This window comes from Oncorhynchus gorbuscha, linkage group LG04, assembly GCF_021184085.1.
Source record: "Oncorhynchus gorbuscha isolate QuinsamMale2020 ecotype Even-year linkage group LG04, OgorEven_v1.0, whole genome shotgun sequence".
Lineage (NCBI taxonomy): Eukaryota > Metazoa > Chordata > Actinopteri > Salmoniformes > Salmonidae > Oncorhynchus > Oncorhynchus gorbuscha.
Window position 1 is genome coordinate 69,314,689 of NC_060176.1, and position 23,115 is coordinate 69,337,803.

The following is a 23,115-nucleotide window of genomic DNA, read 5'->3' on the forward strand; positions in this document are numbered from 1 at the left end:
CACAGCAGAGCAGGCACATACACAAACAGGGAAGTCGCTAAATCAAGCAAACGTCACTGGGGCAGCCTTATACATTTGGCGCTATAGACTTTAACCAATACAATTCGATGGAGGCGTCTGAAAAAAATCGCTAAATCTAGCGACAAAGTTGCTAAATTGGCAACACCATCTCCCAGCTCTAAAATAACAGTCACGTGTACCTTTAAGTTTTCCGTTTTAGGGTCCATAATGCCGTAATAAAATCAATATAATACAGTAGAACGTATGCAATATCTCACTGTTCTTGAATACGGTTTTAAATACAGTTCGCAAGTGTTTGGTAAAAAGGAAAATAACGCTCACATCCGTCATACTGTAAACCGGCATATCCAGTGACGCCTATTAGCATGACCTCTACTCCAGTTGAAAACGGTTTCCACTAGTTACCCCAGCCACAAAATCTAAATTGGCTTTATCGTAAAAATGTATGAAAACAACCATTTGCTTTTTGGTTAGAATTGTAGGGTTAGGCTTGAGATGAGCAGTCTGGTAAGGGTTAAGATCACATTTTAAGAAGATAAATTGTAGAAATAGTCGGGGTTTATGACTTTGTGGCCGTGTCACTTAGTGACGACCGTTCAAAACACTCGGGAACCGAGGTTGAATGAATGGATCATTTAAATATAATTGCAGCAACCGGGAAGCAGTTTGATTTACAAATGCATTACTCTTAAACATTACTAACTTTAGAACAGGCTTATGTGCTCCGCGACGCTCGATTTTCGACTCGGGGAGCTTAATGTGACAGGTGTCGGCGTTGAGTCCTTTTCAGCACCACTGCATCAACATGGTGAGTAATCCTGCTATGGCTGCAGTAGCTAGCTATTAGCCGTTAGCTTGATATCAGAACTAATACAGCTGCACTTCAGCAATGGTTCGCATCTTGATATAGGTAGAACATGCTAATAGTGTTTCACAACCAGTTGTAATATTAGCTAAATGTGCAGTCCCTCTTGTGTTAGCTAAGTTAGCGAACGTTAGCTTGGCATCTCCCTTGCTAGTTAGTAGCTAACGTTAACTAGCTAACGTTAGCTACTGTGGGTAGCTACCGACAGGTAGTAAAGCAAATGATCTAATATCACTAATCAATGTTTTTATCCATCGTTTTCTGACAACTGCTTAGATTGCTAATTTGGCGCTCGTGATGCGCAGCAAATAGATACTTGCTGGTTTGCTAGCTTCACGTTGTTTATGTCGCTCCATGGGGGAGTTTAAGTAGGGAAAGGTGTTTTTCTCACATCCAGACGACTCGTTTTGACCTCAGATTTCCCTCCGTGAGGTGGTATGCTTTAGGGTTATTTTCTACCTATTCAGAGCAAAATGTATACACTGTAAAACTGTTTTTTGATGAGCCATACACTGTCCCGCATTCGTGTATCTTTATAATGTTAGGGTACTGGTATTGTTTGCAAAATCGCCAGGGCAACCGGTTAAGAAGAACTTATGGCACTGGATGTTCAAAAGATGCAACATAAAAGCAGGTGCAGATGCCATAGCATCCCTTGGCATGTTATAAAAGTCAAATGCACTACCAAAGACCAAAACAGTACAATTTAAAACATTTTGAAGGGGAAGATGGGCCTACCCTCTCTGGTTTAAATGCAAATGGACTCTTGATGTCCATTTAATGTTTAGGTGAATTGTGTGTTATCATAAGATCTCCTAGACTATAGGCCCAGGTTTGCTGAAAGAGATTAGATTCCTAATTTAGTAGGCTACACCAAAGCGGCCTCATCTTTTACAGAAATGGCTATAATTAACTTGCCTGACGACTCAAGCGTAATTCTTCTGCTGCTCTACGATTTGCTACTGATCATTGAAGTTGTTTGTGATAATGTCAAAATGAGCATTGTTGTACAACACAAGTGATTGGATAATTTCTAACCAATGACATATTTTCAAAATGCTGCTTCGCCCATGTGTTCTGGCCCAACCCATCGATTTCTGGATCAATCAGAATGGTTAGAATGTGTTTGCGTTCTAGAAAATGTCGGGGATGAACTCCGATCCAGACTCATTGCAGAGAAGAAACTAACGTCCGTGGGCGTGGCGTCGTTAGCCAGGCAAGTAATTCATGGCAATTTAAAAAAGGGACTTGGAGGAAAGCCCTCTTGTTTTTGTGTAATGGAAGCACAGGTGTGAGATATAGGAAACCTGTTCAGTGTCACTAAGGATGAACTCACTCACTAAATTTGGTGGTTTATATGCCAGTTATGAGGTTTATAACAGAGATTGTCATGGAGACCATTTCTAATGCAATTTGTCTTATGATGCCTAGGCTTTTCACATTGGACATTTAGATAAACTATTAGGCTAAATAATAATATGGATAATAGCCTAATAATAATCAATGTACTTGTAGCACACCATGATTGTGTTGTTCAAAAGTGTCATACAGTGCCTTCGGAAAATATACAAATCAAAAATGTTTTTATATTTGAGATTCTTCAAAGTAGCCACCCTTTTTGCCTTGACAGCTTTGCATACTCTTTGCATTCTCTCAACCAGCTTCACCTGGAATGACTTTCCAACATTCTTGAAGGAGTTCCCACACTTGTTGGCTGCTTTTCCTTCCCTCTGCGGTCCAACTCATCCAAACCATCTCAATTGGGTTGAGATTGGGTGACTGTGGAGGCCAGGTCATCTGATGCAGCACTCAATCACTCTCCTTGGTCAAATAGCCCTTACACAGCCTAGAGGTGTGTTGGGTCATTGTCCTGTTGTAAAACAAATGATAGTCCCGCTAAGTGCAAACCAGATGGGATGGCGTGTCGTTTCAGAATGCTGTGGTAGCCATGCTGGTTAAGTGTGCTTTGAATTCTAAATAAATCACAGACAGTGTCACCAGCAAAGCACCCTCACATCACCCTTGTCCTCCATGCGTCACAGTGGAAACCACACATGCAGAGATCATCCGTTCACCTACTCTGCATCTCACAAAGACACAGCAGTTAGAACCAAACATTTGGACTCATCAGACCAAAGGAAAGATTTCCACCTGTCTAATGTCCATTGCTCGTGATTTTGGTGTCCTTCATTAGTGGTTTCTTTGCAGCAATTCGACCACGAAGGCCTGATTCACACAGTCTCCTCTGAGCAGTTGATGTTGAGATGTATCTTTTACATTTATTTGGGCTGGAATTTCTTAGGCTACTAACTCTAATGAACTTATCCTCTGCAGTAGAAGTAACTCTGGGTCTTCCTTTCCTGTTGCAGTCATCATGAGAGCCAGTTTCATCATAGTGCTTGATGGTTATTGCGACTCCACTTTCAAAGTTCTTGACATTTTCCAAATTGATTGACCTTCATGTCTTAAATTAATGATGGACTGTCATTTCTCTTTGCTTACTTGGTCTTTTACCAAATAAGGCTATCTTCTGTATACCACCCCACCTTGTCACAACACAACTGATTGGATCAAATGCATCATGACTACCTCATGAAGCTGGTTGAGAGAATGCCAAGAGTGTGCATAGCTGTCATCAAGACAAAGGGTGGCTACTTTGAAGAATCTCAGATATAAGATATTTTTTTGATTTGTTTAACACTTTTTTCTGGTTACTACCTGACTCCATATGTGTTCTTCCATTGTTTTTGTTGTCTTCACTATTATTCTACAATGTAAAAAAAATAAAAAAAAAAAATCCTTGAATGAGTAGGTGTCCAAACTTTTGACTAGTACTGTATGTATAAATGTGATATTTCAGTTTTATATATTGTATACATTTGCAAAAATGTCTTAACATATGTTTTTTACTTTGTCATTATGGGGTATTGGGTGTGTGTGTGTGTGGGTGTGTGGGTGTGTGTGTGTGTGTGTGTGTGTGTGTGTGTGTGTGTGTGTGTGTGTGTGTGTGTGTGTGTGTGTGTGAGAAAAAAAAAATACATTTTAGAATAAAACTAACAAGAGTTTGGATAAAGAAGGGGTCAGAATACTTTCCGAATGCACTGTAGGCCTACACAGAATACTTTCCGAATGCACTGTAGGCCTACACAGAATACTTTCCGAATGCACTGTAGGCCTACACAGAATACTTTCCGAATGCACTGTAGGCCTACACAGAATACTTTCCGAATGCACTGTAGGCCTACACAGAATACTTTCCGAATGCACTGTAGGCCTACACAGAATACTTTCCGACTGCACTGTAGGCCTACACAGAATACTTTCCGACTGCACTGTAGGCCTACACAGAATACTTTCCGACTACACTGTAGGCCTACACAGAATTCATTGACCACTTTTGATGAGATTGAATGTTGTCTCTTTGAGTCCATATTGCTAGTGGTGAGAAACATTTTCTGTGAGGAAAACCTTGAAGCTTCCCACAACTGCCAGCTTAACTAGGGAGCAGGGGGCACCCAGGGCTTCCCTGTCTGGGCTCTTGTTGTTTTCAGGGGCAAGGTGGCATTCCTTCAGTTGGGTGTCTCCCGTGTGTAATCACAGCCAGATAGCCAGGTGAATGGAGAGAGAGGATGGATCTTGGTGGCATTTGGTGTCTGGCTCCGCTTTTGGAGGTGATAATTATAATCATATGGGAGAGTTATAGCTGCTATGCAATAGGTTATGGGTTTCTGTACAGTGCTTTGTGACATCAGCTGATGTAAGAAGGGCATGATAAATACATGATTATTGCCTATGTAACATGCCCAACAAAAAACTCTGAAGTATGCTATTCAAAGGCCTATATTCACCAACACACGTGTGTTGATATCACTAAGCCCACTTACTAGGGTAAAAGTTGGACTACCCTACAGTGAGGGATAAAGTAGCAGCACACTTCTAGCCAACCTGTTAAGGGAATATTGATCTGTAAGGGTTGAAATTGAACCCCCTGTGCTAAAGCTGGCTATCACTGTCCGCTCTCCACTGTTGACTGCTGCTTGTTCTCAGCTGAGCATCATGGGTGCTGAGAGTCAGACACTCATTTTTGTATTGCATTGAGGGCATTTTGTGCAAGTGCCTCAAACGTGCCAATAAAATGCTCTCACGTCTTTGTTACTGCGGTTGTATATCATAAGGGAAGAAGTAGGGCTGTGGCTGTCACTGTAATTGACCTTTTAATGAACATAAACACGTTTAGCATCTCCTGACTTCCATGCATCCCTACAATCCCCAGATGGAGACCGTTGGAACATTTCAAACGTCTAATAAATCCATGTAATCTAGCCTAAACCTTCACAATAAACAGGTCTAAAGAAGCATGATATGAAGAATAGGTAGCCTATTTCAGAAGAACAGAATAGCATATTCTGATCTGGCTATGCCATATGGCTGTGGGCTACACTAGTTCATTAAGCAGACAAGATTTGTTTAGAATTCCGTGGCATTATTGTATAGTATAAAGAATACAATTGAACATGGCTGAATAAAATAGGAATGATTTTTTTCTCCAAAAGATTTGAGGGAGTGAACACATGCTGCTATTCTGTGTTGAGCGGTTAACAAAGAAACGGGTACTCCTAGATGATTAACTTAGAGTTATTTATGCAACTTTACTTGTGATACAAACCTTAGGCTATATGTTTTGATTTTTAAAACATTCTAAGGCTGCATGATGATTTGAAGATAGTACCATGCTCTATTTCTTGCGCAGCCTGCACACTATCAGTCTCATTCACAATAATTTGACAAGCACTTGATGATAATCTCACCCTTTAGACTATTCATAATTTAATCTGGGTTTTACATATAGCCTATGAGTGGAATAATGTTTTATTTAGAATGGACCACCAAAAAATTAGTCGAGGTTAGGTACCAAAATTTTATAGCCTACTCCTGTCTACACAGTAATAATTAAAAATGCTAAAGGATGATTTGGCCACAGAGGATCATTACCTGTTTAAAAAAATATGAATTGTGGATTGTTTTCAATCGTATTACTGACAGTCGGGAGGAAAGCAGCACGCTCGATATGGGTATATTTTGTTGAGTTGTGACTGTCTGTGAAAAGTAGAGGCCGAGCCAGGCATATCGCAATAGTTTGGAAAGCAAATAGTTATTGCTGTAAAAAGAAGACTGCTACATTGAACTATGGTATACATGGATGAATTTTCTGACTTTGGGGGAGTGTGCTCTTCTGTATTGTACAATGTATAAATCAGAGGAGGCTGGTGGAAGGTGCTACTGGAGGATGTGCTCATGGGAATGGTTAGAACGGTATAAAATGCATCAGGTGGTGACACGCATCTCTGCGTGCCTGGCAGATACAGTGGCAAGAAAAAACATGTGAACTCTTTGGAAATACCTGGATTTCTGCATAAATTGGTCATAAAATTAGATGAATCTTCATCTAGGTCACAGAAATAGACAAACACAGTCTGCTTAAACTAATAACACACAAACAAGTATACTTTTTAATGTCTGTATTGAGCACACCGTGTAAATATTCACAGTTCAGGTTGGGAAAAGTATGTGAACCCTTGGATTTAATAACAGTTTGACCCTCCTTTGGCAGCAATAACCTCAACCAAGCATGTTCTGTAGTTGCGGATCAGACTTGCACAACGGTCAGGAGGAATTTTGGACCATTCGTCTTTACAAAACTGTTTCAGTTCAGCAATATTCTTGGGATGTCTGGTGTGAACTGCTCTCTTGAGGTCATGCAACAGCATCTCAATCGGGTTGAGGTCAGGACTCTTCTGTTGAAGCCATTCTGTTGTTGATTTACTTCTATGTTTTGGGTCATTGTCCTGTTGCATCACCCAATTTCTGTTGAGCTTCAATTGGCAGACAGGTAGCCTATCATTCTCCTACAAAATGTTTTGATAAACATGGGAATTAATTTTTCCGTCTGATAGCAAGCTGTCCAGGCCCTGAGGCAGCAAAGCAGCCCCAAACCATGATGCTACCTCCACCATACTTTACAGTTGGGATGAGGTTTTGATGTTGGTGTGCCGTGCCTTTTTCTTTCTCCATACATAGTGTTGTGTGTTCTTTCTAAACAAATCAACTGTAGTTTCATCTGTCCACAGAATATTTTGCCAGTAGCGCTGTGGAACATCCAGTGCACTTTTGCAAACTTCAGACGTGCAGCAATGGTTTTTTTGGATAGCAGTGGCTTCTTCCGTGGTGTCCTCCCATGAACACCATTCTTGTTTAGTGTTGTACATATCGTAGACTTGTCAATCGAGATGTTGGCATGTTCCAGAGATTTCTGTATGTCTTTAGCTGACACTCTAGGCTTCTTCTTAACCTCATTGAGCATTTTGCGCTGTGCTCTTGCAGTCATCTTTGCAGGACAGCCACTCCTAGGGCTAGTAGCGACATTGCTGAACTTTCTCCATTTATAGAAAATGTGTCTTACTGTGGACTAATGAACATCAAGGCTTTTAGAGATTCTTTTGTAACTCTTTCCAGCTTTATGCAAGTCAACGATTCTTAATCGTAGGTCTTCTGAGATCTCATTTGTTCGAGGCATGGTTCACATCAGGCAATGCTTCTTGTGAATAGCAAACTCATATTTTGTCAGTGTCTTTTATACGGCAAGGCAGCTCTAACCAACATCTCCAATCTTGTCTCATTGATTGGGTTCACATGCTTTGTCCAACCTACACTGTGAAAATGTACAATTTATGAATTCAATATAGATAAGAAAAATACAATTATTTGTGTGCTTAAACTATGTTTGTCAATTACTGTGACTTAGATGATCAGATCAAATGTGAAGACCAATTTATGCAGAAATCCAGCTAATTCCAAAGGATTCACATACTTTTTCTTGCCACTGTATCTCACCTTGGATGTCGGCCCACCACCTCAAACTCAACCTCGACAAGATAGAGCTGCTCTTCCTCCCGGGGAAGGCCTGCCTGCTCTTCATCACAGTTGACAACTCCACAGTGTTGCCCTCCCAGAGTGCAAAGAACCTTGGCATGACCCAGGATAACACACTGTTGTTCTCTGCAAACCTCAAAGCAGTGACTCGCTCGTGCAGTTTCATGCTCTGCAACATCCGTAGAGTACGACCCTACCTCACACAGAAAGCGGTGCCGGTCCTAATCCAGGAATTTGTAATCTCCCATCTGGACTACTGCATCTCACTGTTGGCTGGGCTCCCCACTTGTGCCATCAAACCTCTGCAATTTATCCAGAACACTGCAGCCTCTGCCCTTTCCACTGACTTCCAGTTGAAGCTTGCATCCACTTCAAGACCATGTTGCCTACAGAGCAGTAAGAGGAACCCCCCCCCACCTTCAGGCTATGCTCAAACCCTTCACCCCAACCTGAGCACTCCGTTCTGCCACATACTGGTCTTTTGGCCCTCCGACCCCTACAGGAGGGCAGCTCCCACTCAGCCCAGTTCAAGCTCTTCTCTGTCCTGGCAATAGATGAAGTGAATACTCTCAAAGCACAATTACCAAAGCCTTTTGAAATGTTCAACAACTCTCCTCCACAATACATAGCATAAAGTGCAACATTATGAACTACAATACCTGGGTTTTTAGGGAAAAAATCTTACCTTTACTGTCATGTTGTGAGGATGAGGAAGGTGAATTGACATTCAGATGAACAAGTAACCTAGCTAGCACTCTTTCCCTGTCCCCGTGTCAACTCAATTGAAGGTCACTGTAGAAGTCGGCATACCCTTCCCAAATTGATATAATCTAATCAAAAGGTCAACAAAAGACGTATTCCCATTGGAGTGAACACTGTTTTAATCAGACATTGCATGTTACAGAAGAATAAAAGGCTCTTGTGTTTAATATGAACAGCCACACCACTATCTCCAAATTGTGGGAACTCTGGGACCAGTAGTACCACCCTGTTTGTTAATGGTACACTGCAAAGAGGGTATTAATTCCATGTAGGCCTACTTAAGCCCACCACTTCCATCCTGTATAGATTTGGCTAGGCTATAATTAAGCCCAAATCGTCCATGCTGTGCCAATACTGGAAGAGAACATGCATACTAAGCCAAGTGAATTATGCGCTCATCAGAAGAGAAGGCCACAGGTTGGATCTCATACTCATGGTCTAAATGGCTGTGACTGTCAGTGACTGTTAAGACAGGGATACTGTTAAGGAGTTGTGTGACTGACAGCACCTCTCAGCCCTCTCATTCCGTAAGGTATTTTCATGTAAACATGGAGCCATCGATTTAGCCTATCTGTTTGTTTCTCTTGGTTTTGAAACAATCCTGTCCTCTGTGACGTCTTGCCAGCGCTGTTGTTAAGGTCCCCTTCATTTGCATTGCTTCTGAGAGACTTCTATATGGAGGCTGGTGTGCAATTTGAGATGGATAATTTGAACTAGAGGTCGACCAATTATGATTTTTCAACGCCAATACTGATTATTGGAGGACCCAAAAAAAGCCGATACCGATAGTTTTCTTTATTTTTATTAATTAATTTGTAATAATGACAATTACAACAATACTGAATGAAGACTTTTATTTTAACTTAATACAATACATCAATAAAATCAATTTAGCCTCAAATACATAATGAAACATGGTCAATTTGGTTTAAATAATGCAAAAACAAAGTGTTGGAGAAGAAAGTAAAAGTGCAATATGTGCGATGTAAAAAAGCTAACGTTTCAGTTCCTTCCTCAGAACATGAGAACATATGAAAGCTGGTGGTTCCTTTTAACATGAGTCTTCAATATTCCCAGGTAAGAAGTTTTAGGTTGTAGTTATTATAGGAATTATAGGACTATTTTTCTCTATACCACTTGTATTTCATATACCTATAATTATTGGATGTTCTTATAGGCACTTTAGTATATCCAGTGTAACAGTATAGCTTCCATCCCTCTCCTCGAACCAGGAACACATCGACAACAGCTACACTCGAAGCATTGTTACTCATCTCTCCACAAGCCGCGACCCTTGCCGAGCAAGGGGAACAACTACTTCAAGGTCTCAGAGCGAGTGACGTCACCGATTTTAAACACTTAGCGCCCACCCCGCTAACTAGATAGCCATTTCACATCGGTTACAGCAGCCTAATCTCGGGAGTTGAAAGGCTTGAAGTCATTAATAGCTCAATGCTTGAAGCACAGCGAAGAACTGCTGGCTAACGCACGAACATGCTGTTTGAATGAATGCTTACGAGCCTGCTGCTGCCTACCACCACTCAGTCAGACTTTTCTATCGAATATCAAATCATAGACTTAATTATAATTATAAAATTATAAACTTAATTACACACAGAAACAAGCCTTAGGTCATTAATATGGTCAAATCTGGAAATTATAATTTCGAAAACAAAACGTTTATTCTTTCAGTGAAATACGGAACCGTTCCGTATTTTATCTAATGGGTGGCATCCCTAAGTCTCTAAATATTGCTGTTACATTGCACAACCTTCAATGTTATGTCATAATTATGTACAATTCTGGCAAATGAATTAGTCCTTGTTAGGAATAAATGGTCAACACACAGTTCACAACGAGCCAGGCGGCCCAAACTGCTGCATATACCCTGACTGCTTGCAAAGAACGCAAGAGAAATGACACAATTTCTCTGGTTAAAATACATTTGTGTTAGCAGGCAATATTAACAAAATATGCAGGTTTAAAATATATATACTTGTGTATAGATTTTAAAGAAAGGCATGGATGTTTATGGTTAGGTACACATTGGTGCAACGACAGTGCTTTTTTTGCGAATGCGCTTGTTAAATCATCACCCGTTTGGCGAAGTAGGCTGTGATTCAATGAGAAATTAACAGGCACCGCATCGATTATATGCAACGCAGGACAAGCTAGATAAACTAGTAATATCATCAACCATGTGTAGTTAACTAGTGATTATGTTAAGATTGATTGTTTTTTATAAGGTAAGTTTAATGCTAGCTAGCAACTTACCATGGCTTCTTGCTGCACTCACGTAACAGGTAGTCAGCCTGCCACGTAGTCTCCTCGTGGAGTGCAATGTAATCGGCCATAATCAGTGTCCCAAAATGCAGATTTACTGATTGCAATTATAACTTGAAATCGGCCCCAATTAATCGGCCATTCCGATTAATCGGTCAAACTCTAATTTGAACGCCCCAACCTTGCCACCCGCTGCATTCCCAGACACGTTCCGTTCATAACTGAAAAGAGGTGGACCATTCAGAATCCCCCCACTCAGAATCCCCCCACACAGTTCTTCGGAGCTGCATGCGGATACTCTCTGGTTGAAGTGTTGAGGTGTGGTCTGGGTTGGTGTATTATCAGTGTCTAGCTAAGCACGTCGCATAAGGATTGTCCACGTCTTATGGCCGAATAGTTTGACTACACCATCCATCTATCCCCTTATGTTCCTATGCTGTTAGAGACGACTGCTTTTTCTGCAAAAAAACACAACGCCCTTCAGCAAAAACCCAAAAGCGAATAATTTTAGAAACGGTGGAATAAATTCCAATAATACTGTATTTTGCCGCTCTCAAATGTACAAAGTTATTCTCAATTTAGCTGTCACTTGATCACTGGAAATTTGAGTGATGGATTTCTGTGTTACATACATTTAACTTTTTACAAAGAGGATGAAACACCATGATTTAATGACTCGTTTCCATTTGGAAGAGTGTATATGTGTGCTATACACTGAGTATACCAAACATGAGGAACACCGTCCTAATATTGAGTTGCACCCCTTTTACCCTCAGAACAGCCTCATATCGTTGGGGCATGGACTCTACAAGGTGTTGAAAGCTTTCCAAAGATATGCTGGCACATGTTGACTCCAATGCTTCCCACAGTTGTCATATTGGCTGGATGTCCTTTTGGATAGTGGACCATTCTTGATGCACACAGGAAACTGTTGAATCATGAAAAACCCAGCGGTGTTGGAGTTCTTGACACACTCAAACTGGTGCACCTTCTACCATACTCCTTTCAAAGGCACTTAAATATTTTGTCTTGCCCATTCACCCTCTTAATTGCACACATACACAATCCATGTCCCAATTGTCTCAAGGCTTAAAAGTCCTCCTTTAACCTGTCTCCTTCATCTACACTGATTTGAAGTGTATTTAACAGGTGCCATCAATAATAGATCATTGCTTTCACCTGGATTAACCTAGTCAGTCTGTCATGGAAAGAGCAGGTGTTCCTAATGTTTTGTACATATTAGAATATAACTTGATCTGTTTTGCCTCCCTTAGGGTGTGATTGGTGTGCAGCTGGTGGTTACCATGGTAATGGCCAGTGTCATTCAGAAGATCATACCTCATTATTCCTTCGCAAGATGGCTGCTCTGCAGTGGAGGGTAATGTAGAAGTCTGTACCTGCTGTTTTTGTTTCTGATGGTGTCTGTAAGAGCCATGATTTAATCTCCTCACTGGTTTACCCTTCAGACTAATTCATTTCAAAGGATGCTTAACAATGTGGAACAGAGTGATTGCTCAACTTGTAAACAGTCTCTCTGTTTACAAGTTGTCTGCTGAAAGCAAATTTTCTGAAAACACAAAAAGCATTCAAAAAAACACATAATTAGTCGTATTGCATAGACCAAAGGGCATCATCAGCTATTGGGACGACCCAAGAGGACTGGGAATTAAAATAAAGCGCCCGTCTCGTTTCCTATAATTAGCGCCAGATGTGTTTTTGAGTAAACAGCTCCTCAGAACACTTAATAATTAATCAGTGCTTTTTTCAGGGGGCTTTTGAAGCAAAAAAAAAAAAAAAAAAAACTTTTCCGCAAGCTGGAGGCCCATAGTGTCGCTCCAGAGAGATCCGCAATGAAGTTTCCCCTAATAAACAAGGCAGCAGTAAACATGTTGTGCCCCACAAATGATGCAGCACCCCCTTGGGCCAATTGAGGTATCCTGTGTGACTAAAACATTTCAGTTATCGTGTGTAACCATAGATTATCCATTATTTTGACCAGATACTCAAGTGGCCACTCTAACAATGAAAATAAATGTCTCCAAAAATGGAAGGCAGTTAGCCTTGGTACAGGTCGCTTTAGCTAATCCTCTCCCTTTACGCCATGTGCCAAAGAGACTGGCCTTTCTGCCATCTTCAAATATCAACATTCTATCATTACTGTGCTCTGGGAGAACAGAGGCTTTGATCCTGATTCGGTCCTTTCAATCACAACAATTATGCAAATATTGGAACTCATCACTTTCTCCACAGAACACAGTTGTATGTGGTTGCTAACAACCATTTTTTTTGTTTGTCCAGAAAACACTAGTCTGTCAAGTTGCTAGCTCAAGTCTTAATTTTTAAAGTAAATACATCCTGCAATTCCAACCACATCATGTCTTAGTTTTAAGACTAGTTTTAATACATTTAGCCTTTTTGACTTTTGTTATAAATTCCAATTCAATTTTCAAGTCTCCACATGTCGTCATGGAAAATATGTTATTTCCAACAACCAATGAGCAACTCCACCACAAATCCAGTGCATATTAAGCGTTGAGATTTCGGCAGTGACAAGGACTGGAATGTTAGCAAAAGAGACTGGGAGGAGGCAAGGTCAGGTAGGACCATTCTAGCCAATGAGGGGCAGATACGTGTGTGAACAACAGGCATCTCTGATTTAACACATTTTTTTTCAAAAAGTTCCCGGGATGTGATGTCTTACTTATCAGTACACTCGTAACAACGTAAGTACTACGAAACTTCTCTTTGATCAAATAAACCACACGTAGGAAATAATCCATTCAATGTTTTGTTAGCCAAATTCGCCACTTTCATTGATCTGTGTGTGTGGAAGAACGCTCCGTGCTGAATAAGACATATTTTGGGCCCAGTTATCCCTCTCCATCTTCGCCTCTTCCTCTCTGGTGTGACTCGCAAATTTCAGTTAATCACTATAGCTCTTGCCTTGGGACAATCAGTGTAATTTTATAAATGCCTGATCTCTATGGCAAGATGCATCATTAGGGCTCCTGAGTGGTGCAGCGGTCTAAGGCACTGCATCACAGTGCGAGAGGCATCACTACAGATTCTGGTTCGATTCCAGGCTGTAACCCAATTAGCCGTGATTGGGACTCCCATAGGGTGGCGCACAATTGGCCCAGCATTGTTAGGGTTTGGCCGGGGTAGGCCGTCATTGTAAATAAGAATTTGGTCTTTATTTATCTAGGCAAGTCAGTTAATTAAGGTTAAATAAAAAAAATCACCAAGTTTTCTGAAAATCAGGACAGTGGTGTTTGATATATCGTGTGTGACTAACGTATGAATGAACGGACAGACAAATGGATGGACGGATGTACATACGGGGAGACTGATCCACAGTAAGTACACAAAATTAAATCCGAGCCCTCCACCCCTCCTTCCCTTATGCCTCTCAGAGCTTGTGACAAGTGGGTTTCTAAACAAAGTTAGAGGTTGTGTGAAATCTTAGTCTTCAAAAGGCTGCGCTTAAATTGGCTCTTTTATTTTTAAGTCCGGTCCTCAAGGAACACAAAAACTAGCCTCTCTGCTTTCAGGAGTGTATTAGTTGATTTGAATATGTTAAGATGATTTGAGGGTTTTCTTTGTCCTATGTGTGTATTTTGTTAGGTAAAGGATCTCAAATCCAGCTCATTTGCTAAGTGATTGTCCTATTCATGTTCAATCATGTGGGCCTGGAACGACAAACTATTGTCCTATAAATCATAAACGCCTACTTTTTGAAGGCATTTTCCTTTTTTTAAGTATGATGATGGATTATGTCACCAATACTGGGTCCTGGAGGGTCACAGCCTATGTAGAATCGCCTATATTGTTATTGCACAGCACTAAAACCTCCAATCCACATTACTACTGTCATTGATGATTATTTTATTGAACCTTTATTTAACTAGGGTATTAAGTCAATTAAAAACAGATTCTTATTTACAATGACGGCCTACCAAGAGGCAAAATGCCTCCTGCGGGGATGGGGGCTGGGATAAAAAATCTAAATGTAGCACTCTCTGCTATTAATTGGTTAATAGATTGAGGTGTTTCCTTGCTAGGCTTCAGAGTAAACGCCTGCCTACCCTGTATCCCCCCTGAACCAGGACTGGGGACCACAGGTGTAGTTCTAAAGCTACCTAGATTACTCACTTGTCTCCTTCCTTCCTCTGTCTCCTTTCTCCTTCCCCAGTCTTCGGTGGTACCAGCACCCTACGGAAGATGAGTTGAGGAGCCTTGCTGGAAAACAACAAAAAACAAAGAGCAAGAAGGACCGGTAAGAAGGCAGACTGAGGAGGGTAGGGGTGAGGAGGGGAGGGTGGGGTAGGGGTGAGGAGGGTAGGGGTGAGGAGGGTAGGGGTGAGGAGGGTAGAGGTGGGGAGGGTAGTGTAGGGGTGGGTAGGGGTGAGGTGGGGAGGGTAGGGGTGAGGAGGGTAGCGGTGGGGAGGGTAGGGGTGAGGAGGGGAGTGTAGGGGAGGGTGGGGTGGGTAGGTGTGAGGAGGGGAGGGGAGGGGAGGGGGGAGGGTAGAGGTGGGGAGGGTAGAGGTGGGGAGGGTAGGGGTGAGGAGGGTAGCGGTGGGGTGGGTAGGGGTGAGGAGGGGAGGGTTGGGGAGGGTAGGGGTGAAGAGGGTAGAGGTGGGGAGGGTGAGGAGGTTAGGTGGGGATGGTAGGGGAGGGTGGGTGGGGTGGGGATGGTAGGGGAGGGTGGGGTGGGGAGGGTAGGGGTGGGGTGGGGAGGGTAGGGGTGGGGTGGGGATGGTAGGGGAGGGTGGGGAGGGTAGGGGTGGGGATGGTAGGGGTGAGGACGGCAGTGACACAAAGGGGAGTGAGCGGTACCTTTTGGATCAGGCAGAAATTTAAAGAGGAGTGGCAGACGTTTGAGAAGGGTGGAGAACACAGGTGCAACCACGGAAAGATGAAGCAGATGTGTTTTGGAAGCTTGTTTAAGGCAGTGGAGGCAGCAGCGGAGTTAGGAGACGAGAAAACAGCCCTTGCCTTAATTGTCAAATAAAAGTGAGGAGAGGGGAAACTCCAAATTAATTAGGTCTATAATCAATAGCCTAACTGTTAAATGTGCCTAGCTTTATTATTCAACCATATTCAGTAACAGTCAAAGGTTTGGACACACCTACTCATTCCAGGGTTTTTCTTTACTTTCACTGTTTAAAAAAACAAACTGAGTGACTGTGTGACTAGCACCCGTTGTCTCTCTCCTCCCTCCTCCAGCGACCACCACAGAGCATCAACAGTGTGTATCTCGCTGTCAGTGTTGCTGAAGCGGCAACCTACAGCAAATAAATTGTTAAACAACTGAAAATATATTTGAGATTCTTCAAAGTAGCCAGCTTTGCACACTCTAGGAATTCTCTCAACCAACTTCACCTGGAATGCTTTATCAACATGGCTGTTTTTCCTTCACTCTGCGGTCCAACTCATCCCAAACTATCTCAATTGGGTTGAGGTCGGGTGATTGTGGAGGCCAGGTCATCTGATGCAGCACTCCATTACTCTCCTCCTTCAACCTGCAGGTGTGTTGGGTCATTGTCCTGTTGAAAAACAAATGATAGTCCCACTAAGTTCAAACCAGATGGGATGGCTTGTCATTGCAGAATGCTGTGGTAGCCATGTTGGTTAAGGTATTTAAATTCAGCAATGCACCTCCTCCTCCATCCTTCACGGTGGGAACCACACATGTGGAGATCATCCGTTCACCTACTCTGCATCTCACAAAGACATGGCGGTTGAAACCAAAAATCTCAGACCAAAGGACAGATTTCCACCAGTCTAATGTCAATTGCTCGTGTTTCTTGGCCCAAGCAAGTCTTCTTCTTATTGGTGTCCTTCAGTAGTGGTTTCTTTGCAGCAATTCAACCATTTTAAAGCCTGATTCACACAGTCTCTGAACAGTTGATGTTGAGCTGTGTCTGTTACTTGAACTCTGAAGCATTTATTTGGACTGCAATTTCTTAGGCTACTAACTCTAATGAACTTAACCTCTGCTGCAGAGGTAACTCTGGGTCTTCCTTTCCTGTGGCGGTCCTCATGAGAGCCGGTTTCATCATAGTGCTTGATGGTTTTTGCGACTGCACTTGAAGAAACATTCAAAGTTCTTGAAATGTTCCGGATTGACTAACCTTAAATTAAGGATGGACTGTCATTTCTCTTTGCTTATTTGAGCTGTTTTTTCCATATTATGGACTTGGTCTTTTACCAAATAGGGATTTCTTCTGTTTACCACCCCTACCTTGTCAAAACGTAACTGATTGGCTCAAACAGATTAAGATGGAAAGAAATTACACAAATTAACTTTTAACAAGGCACACTTGAAATTGAAATGCATTCGAGGTGACTACCTCATAAAGCTGGTTGAGAGAATGCCAAGAGTGTGCAAAGCTGTCATCAAGGCAAAGGGTGGCTACTTTGAAGAATCTCAGATATAAAATATATGTTTTGCTTACTACCTGATTCCATATGTGTTCTTCCATTGTTTTGATGTCTTCACTATTATTCTACAATGTAAAAAAATAAAGAAAAATCCTTGAATGAGTAGGTGTGTCCAAACTTTTGAATTATACTGTATGTTGCCGCTTCAGCAACACGGACAGTGCGATGTACACTGTTGATGTTCTGTGGTGGTCGCTGCAGGAGGGAGGAGAGAGACAACTGGTGCTAGTCACACAGTCACTCTGTTTTATTTTTTTTAACACAGCGCAGCAAATCTGAGCCAGGCCCAGCACAATGAAATCAATTGCGTGGGATTCCTAGTCATTTGTCTTAATTATTTAATCCAACAGTTTGCTTAAAGCATCAGACAAGCTCAGTGCATATAGTTGATTTGATTTAAACACATATGATATGTCTATATATGGAAAAATACACATTTTTAGAGGTATTTTTGCGAGCCAATGCTAACTAGTGTTGACAGGAAGTCTATGGTTATCTACCAGCATGGACACAGAGGAACTTAACTTGTGACTCTCTACTACAAATGTGGATTGGGGCATGTTGCCTCCTCTGCTTCCTGAATTCACCAATCAACTCAGTAGTATATGAACAGCAGTTTTTTCAGACTCCAACAAAACAAGCTGTAACCCCACACGTCAGGGGTCATGGCGATGCTATGACGAGTTCTGAAAGTAGGCCTGCCATGTAATGTCTTTATTTCTAATCTGTATGGCCGTCAGTGATAAATGATCATATTCCATATCTACATTCTGTGTTACTGCCTTTAGCCTCACAGAAAGCAAGGTGTGGCAATGTGAAATGTTCTGGAACATTTGATAGTTGAAGTGTATGAAGTTGACGCTATCTAGATTCACGCTGGGAGCCATGAGTTAGTCGTGGACCATTCCTTAAGCTTCCATGAGGCAGCTCGTAGCTCAACGCCACACATTTGCTTATGCTTCAAAAGACTGATCACTGTCCTTTTGCCTGCTTGTGCCACACATGTCCATTCCTTTTGTTGTGAAGCCCTTTTCTCCAGTCAGGTGCCACAGAATTGAAATGTGTCCAGGGCATGTTTGGCTCCAGTGTCTTGCCGAGGTATTGTCTTCTGAATCCAGCACACACAGAGCTGAGCAAACACTGCCCTGTGTCCCGAAGGCCCACTAGAAAGGTCAGTTGGTCCCAGGAACAGCTGGCCCAATCTCTGCCTTGTGCTGCTCTTGCAGCCTGTACTGCACTTCGCCCCCTTTAGCCCTATGACAAAATATTTGATTTATGAATTATATGGGCCCTAATCCGCACTACAAAAGAGAAAGCATCAGTGCTCAGCACCCCTTGGTTAGGTTGATAATAGAGACTAAGTTAAGGAAGACTAGCCAGTTTGATAACGCTAGCCAGTTTGATGATAGCAGATGCCCAAATGACCTTGTACTTGGGATGTGCAGTTATTTGAATATCTGAACGGACATTAGTATTTCAATACTTGTGAGTATTCGTTAATGAGAGTTAAAATGTATATAGGCCTATTATAACGTTGAAAAGGCTTTTTCTAACTTAAAATATCCATGTGACATTGTTACATACAAGAATATACCATGACATTTCAAATTATTAATTTACTAAAACAAAATTGTCAATGTATTTTTTTTTATGACATGCACGTGCAAAGAGGCTCAATGTATTGCAAGTGGAGTGAGAGTTCACTAATGCAATGCCAGATGGAATAAATTACGTAATTAAAAGTGTGTGAATTGAGGAGTAGGCTACAACGAGCAACCAACAGGTAGGCTGTTTTTTTATTTGAATGGGGTTGGGCAGAAAGCACAGCATGTGGCCTCAATTAGCTATAGCTGGCTAGCTTAGCTAACTACTATAGCTATCTTCTCTACTACTAGGCTACTCCAGTCAAGACAAGCACTGTTAATGTTATGGGATGATAAATAACGTGGCTGTTACAAGTTATCTAGTCTTGGCTGTAGCCGAGTTGCCTTGGCATCTCTCTCCCTCCATCTGCTCAGTGTTGCCCAACTATTTTTCAAGTAAAGTACCGTTATCTGTTGGTTGATCCATTTGTCGCTGAAAGACGCTAGATGATATCATGCAGCAGTGCTCAGGTTAAATACATGTATTTCGAATATCCCGATATCTGGCAAAATTATACTATTTGAATAGTGGAATTATTTCAAACCCCATCACTACCTTGTACACAAATCAAGTTTGATTTGATAGCAGTATATTTGTATTAAGCAGTGTTTGCTGTGCACTTGATTAGAGGTGGAACAATGACCGCGAAAAACATGAGTACACCTGCCTGCAACATGGGACATGTCCGTCTGTCTGGTAATGATTTGGCACTGTCTTTTGTCCCAGGAGGAACAATGGCCACATAGATTACAAGCCTCTGACCATTCCCAAGGACATAGACCTGCAGCTGGAGACCAAGTGCATCACAGAAGTGGATACGTTAGGTATGAGGCCATATCTACAAACATTATTCAATTATCATCTTATCTTTATGACCTTTGTTTTGTCCCTTGATCCTCAACAAATCGTCATAAATCAGTATTTGTGCACATCTACATTTTCCCTGAAATATCAACATCCCCATCCAGAACTACTGTCATAAATTAACAAACTAATCCTCTCCCCGCTGCCCCTCCTCTCCCCGCTGCCCCTCCTCTTCCCTCTGCTTCCTCCTCTTCCCTCTGCTCCTCCTCTTCCCTCTGCTCCTCCTCTACCCGCTGCCCCTCCTCTCCCCGCTGCCCCTCCTCTCCCCGCTGCCCCTCCTCTTCCCGCTGCCCTTCCTCTTCCCTCTGCTCCTCCTCTTCCCTCTGCTCCTCCTCTCCCCGCTGCCCTTCCTCTTCCCGCTGCCCCTCCTCTTCCCTCTCCTCCTCTCCCCGCTGCTCCTCCTCTTCCCGCTGCCCCTCCTCTTCCCGCTGCCCTTCCCCCGCTCTTCCCGCTGCCCCTCCTCTCCCCGCTGCCCCTCCTCTTCCCCCGCTGCCCCTCCTCTTCCCGCTGCCCCTCCTCTTCCCGCTGCCCCTCCTCTTCCCGCTGCCCCTCGGCCCCTCCTCTTCCCTCTGCTCCTTCCCGCTCCCCTCTGCTCCTCCTCTCCCCTCTTCCTCCCCCTCCTCTCCCCTCTGCTCCTCCTCTCCCCTCTGCCCCTCCTCTCCCCTCTGCCCCTCCTCTTCCCGCTGCCCTTCCTCTTCCCGCTGCCCTTCCTCTCCCCGCTGCCCCTCCTCTTCCCACCTCTCCTGGTCTCTGCAGCATTGCACTACTTCCCAGAGTTCCAGTGGCTGGTGGACTTCACGGTGGCAGCCACAGTGGTGTATCTGATCACAGAGCTGTACTACACTGTGGCCCAGCCCTCAGGAGAGATGAACATCAGCGTGGTGTGGTGCCTGCTGGTCCTTGCCTTTGTCATGTATCCTTCAGTCAATACATCCTTCAATACATCCTTCTCTCTTTCAATCACTCTTTTTTTATATCAAATCAATTTGACATTTGTCGAGAGGATGTTGAAGGTTCAATTTGATCTCACCTAGTAGCACCGTCAAGCCAAATCCCAAAATGTTGGGTTAAAGACCTAGTAAAAGAGTTTCAGCAGTATCCCACACACACACACTGAGAATCATCCCTTCTGTTGCTGGTTAACAGAAAAAAACCTGAGCGAGAGCCTTGATTGTTTCCAGGCTCCATTTCAGTAGTCAGGGAGCATCAGGAGATCATCAGGAGAGCAGGCAGTTAGTGGCCATAAACTGACAGACATGGCTCCAACCACTGCCTGCCACCACCTGTCTCCCCCTACCTGTTACTTTCTTCCACCGACACGTCACTATATTCAACGCGTTATCCTTCGCCACAGTCAATCTTTCCCACACTCCCTGTCGGGAACTGGCTGAATGTCATTTCCTGCCTACCTGCTGAGGAAGATTGGATGCTCAATTTTCACAGCCCACCAGACTGATTTGCCTGGGAAAAGAAGAGACTTTGAGGTGGTGGGAGGAGGAGGAGGGGGGAGCACGGCTGGATGGATGATGAAGATGATGATGATGGGCATGCGATGGTCTGTGTGTTAATGCCACACTTGATTTCAGATTCCCATCTCCAGCAACCCTCTCGGGGTGGTAAAGAGCCAGAGGCTGCAGCCAGGCACCTGCTGTGTTAACCTCAACTTGACGCATCTAAGCCATGGAATGGAATCTTAAAACGGCTAAGTTTGAATGTATTTAGCAGATAACATTTTTTTCCTGCAAGTTAGGAAAAACACAGGTTGCATCGGCTCAGTATTAAAACTCATGATTGTTCCTGAGCTCTGAGTTTCTATAAATGTTGATGACGTTGAATACCCAAACTAATACACATCAATTAGACGTTGGTTAGCCTAGACTTATCAAGACAATCAGTGATGGTATAACTGGAATGGGCAAAAGATACTCTTACAGAAATGCTGCTGCAATATTTTCACCTTACTTTCTGTGGCTGCTTCCCAGATAGTGTTTAGGGGTACGTTAGCAGCAGCCTCACTGACAGATTTGTCAATCTGCATTGCTCTTTTGAGAGGCTAGCTCGAAATTGTCAAGTAACTTTTTAAAATGCAGCCTTTAGTATCCTGTTTGTGACCCCACAGTAAAAGTCCTTTGGATTCCCCCATTCAGAATGCACTGAGACATTGGTTTGTGAAATAAAGGCTGAGCTCCCTCTCCGTGGAGAGCCAGGCCAGCTCTAGAGACACGGTCAAAAAAATACCATTCTAGGTCTGAGGAAGCCCGGCCCATTGAACCCCAGGGTAATAATAATAATAATAATAATATATGCCATTTAGCAGACGCTTTTATCCAAAGCGACTTACAGTCATGTGTGCATACATTCTACGTATGGGTGGTCCCGGGGATCGAACCCACTACCCTGGCGTTACAAGCGCCATGCTCTACCAACTGAACAGAAGGACCAAAGGGTAAGGGTAATGTATGACGGCTACTGTTGAAGAGGGAGACAGATGCTAGTGTGTGTGTGTGTGTGTGTGTGTGTGTGTGTGTGTGTGTGTGTGTGTGTGTGTGTGTGTGTGTGTGTGTGTGTGTGTGTGTGTGTGTGTGTGTGTGTGTGTGTGTGTGTGTGTGTGTGTGTGTGTGTTGCCGGTCACAATGCAGTAGTGCTTCTGATACATCTGGTATATTACACCATTACTCCAGATACATGTGTAGGATGCGTAGTCACTTCACCCCTACCTACATATACAAATTACATCGACTAACCTGTATCCCCGCACACTGACTCGGTTCCAGTACCCCCTGTATATAGCCTCGTTGTTGTTTTATCGTGTTACTTTTTATAATTGTTTACTTGCTTTTATTTGGTAAATATTTTCTTAACTCTTTCTTGAACTGCACTGTTAGTTAAGGGCTTGTAAGTGAGCATATCACAGTAAGGTTTACACATGTTGTATTCAGCACGTGACAATTTGATTGATTTTTGATCTCTGCACAGCCTAGGCACTCAGCAGTATGATTTGTAGGCTATATTTCATGAGTTGTGTGTTCCTGCTGGTGTGTTCCTTAACTCCCGTGCCCCATAGTAAGACTCTGTTCTCCCTGACGGCCTTCTACTTCAAGCTGGAGGAGGGCGGTGAGCGCTCGCTCTGCATCACCTTCGCTTTCTTCTTCTTCGTCAAAGCCATGGCCATCCTCATCGTCACCGAGAACTACCTGGAGTTCGGCCTGGAGACAGGTGAGTGGAACCATCTGTCATTACGGCTAGATAGCACTTCTTCAGTCCTGCGCCTGGAACCTATTCATTAGTGCAAAACTTTGCTT

General features: G+C 42.9%; 1 protein-coding gene across 2 annotated transcripts in view; it reads left to right on the top strand.

Moving 5' to 3' along the window:
- The first annotated feature begins 298 nt into the window (after positions 1–298).
- LOC124034589 (transmembrane protein 161B-like) overlaps positions 299–23,115 on the top strand; it is a 34,189-nt gene continuing 11,372 nt past the window's right edge. Inside the window, exons 1-7 of one of the 2 annotated variants that reach the window (XM_046347987.1) lie at positions 299–829; positions 9,597–9,655; positions 12,136–12,239; positions 15,054–15,137; positions 19,676–19,773; positions 20,570–20,726; positions 22,878–23,029. In XM_046347987.1, the coding sequence (XP_046203943.1) occupies positions 9,635–9,655; positions 12,136–12,239; positions 15,054–15,137; positions 19,676–19,773; positions 20,570–20,726; positions 22,878–23,029 (616 nt within the window). In that variant the 5' untranslated portion in view covers positions 299–829; positions 9,597–9,634. The remainder of the gene's footprint in view (positions 830–9,596; positions 9,656–12,135; positions 12,240–15,053; positions 15,138–19,675; positions 19,774–20,569; positions 20,727–22,877; positions 23,030–23,115) is intronic. The other variant, XM_046347988.1, reaches the window with a different exon arrangement.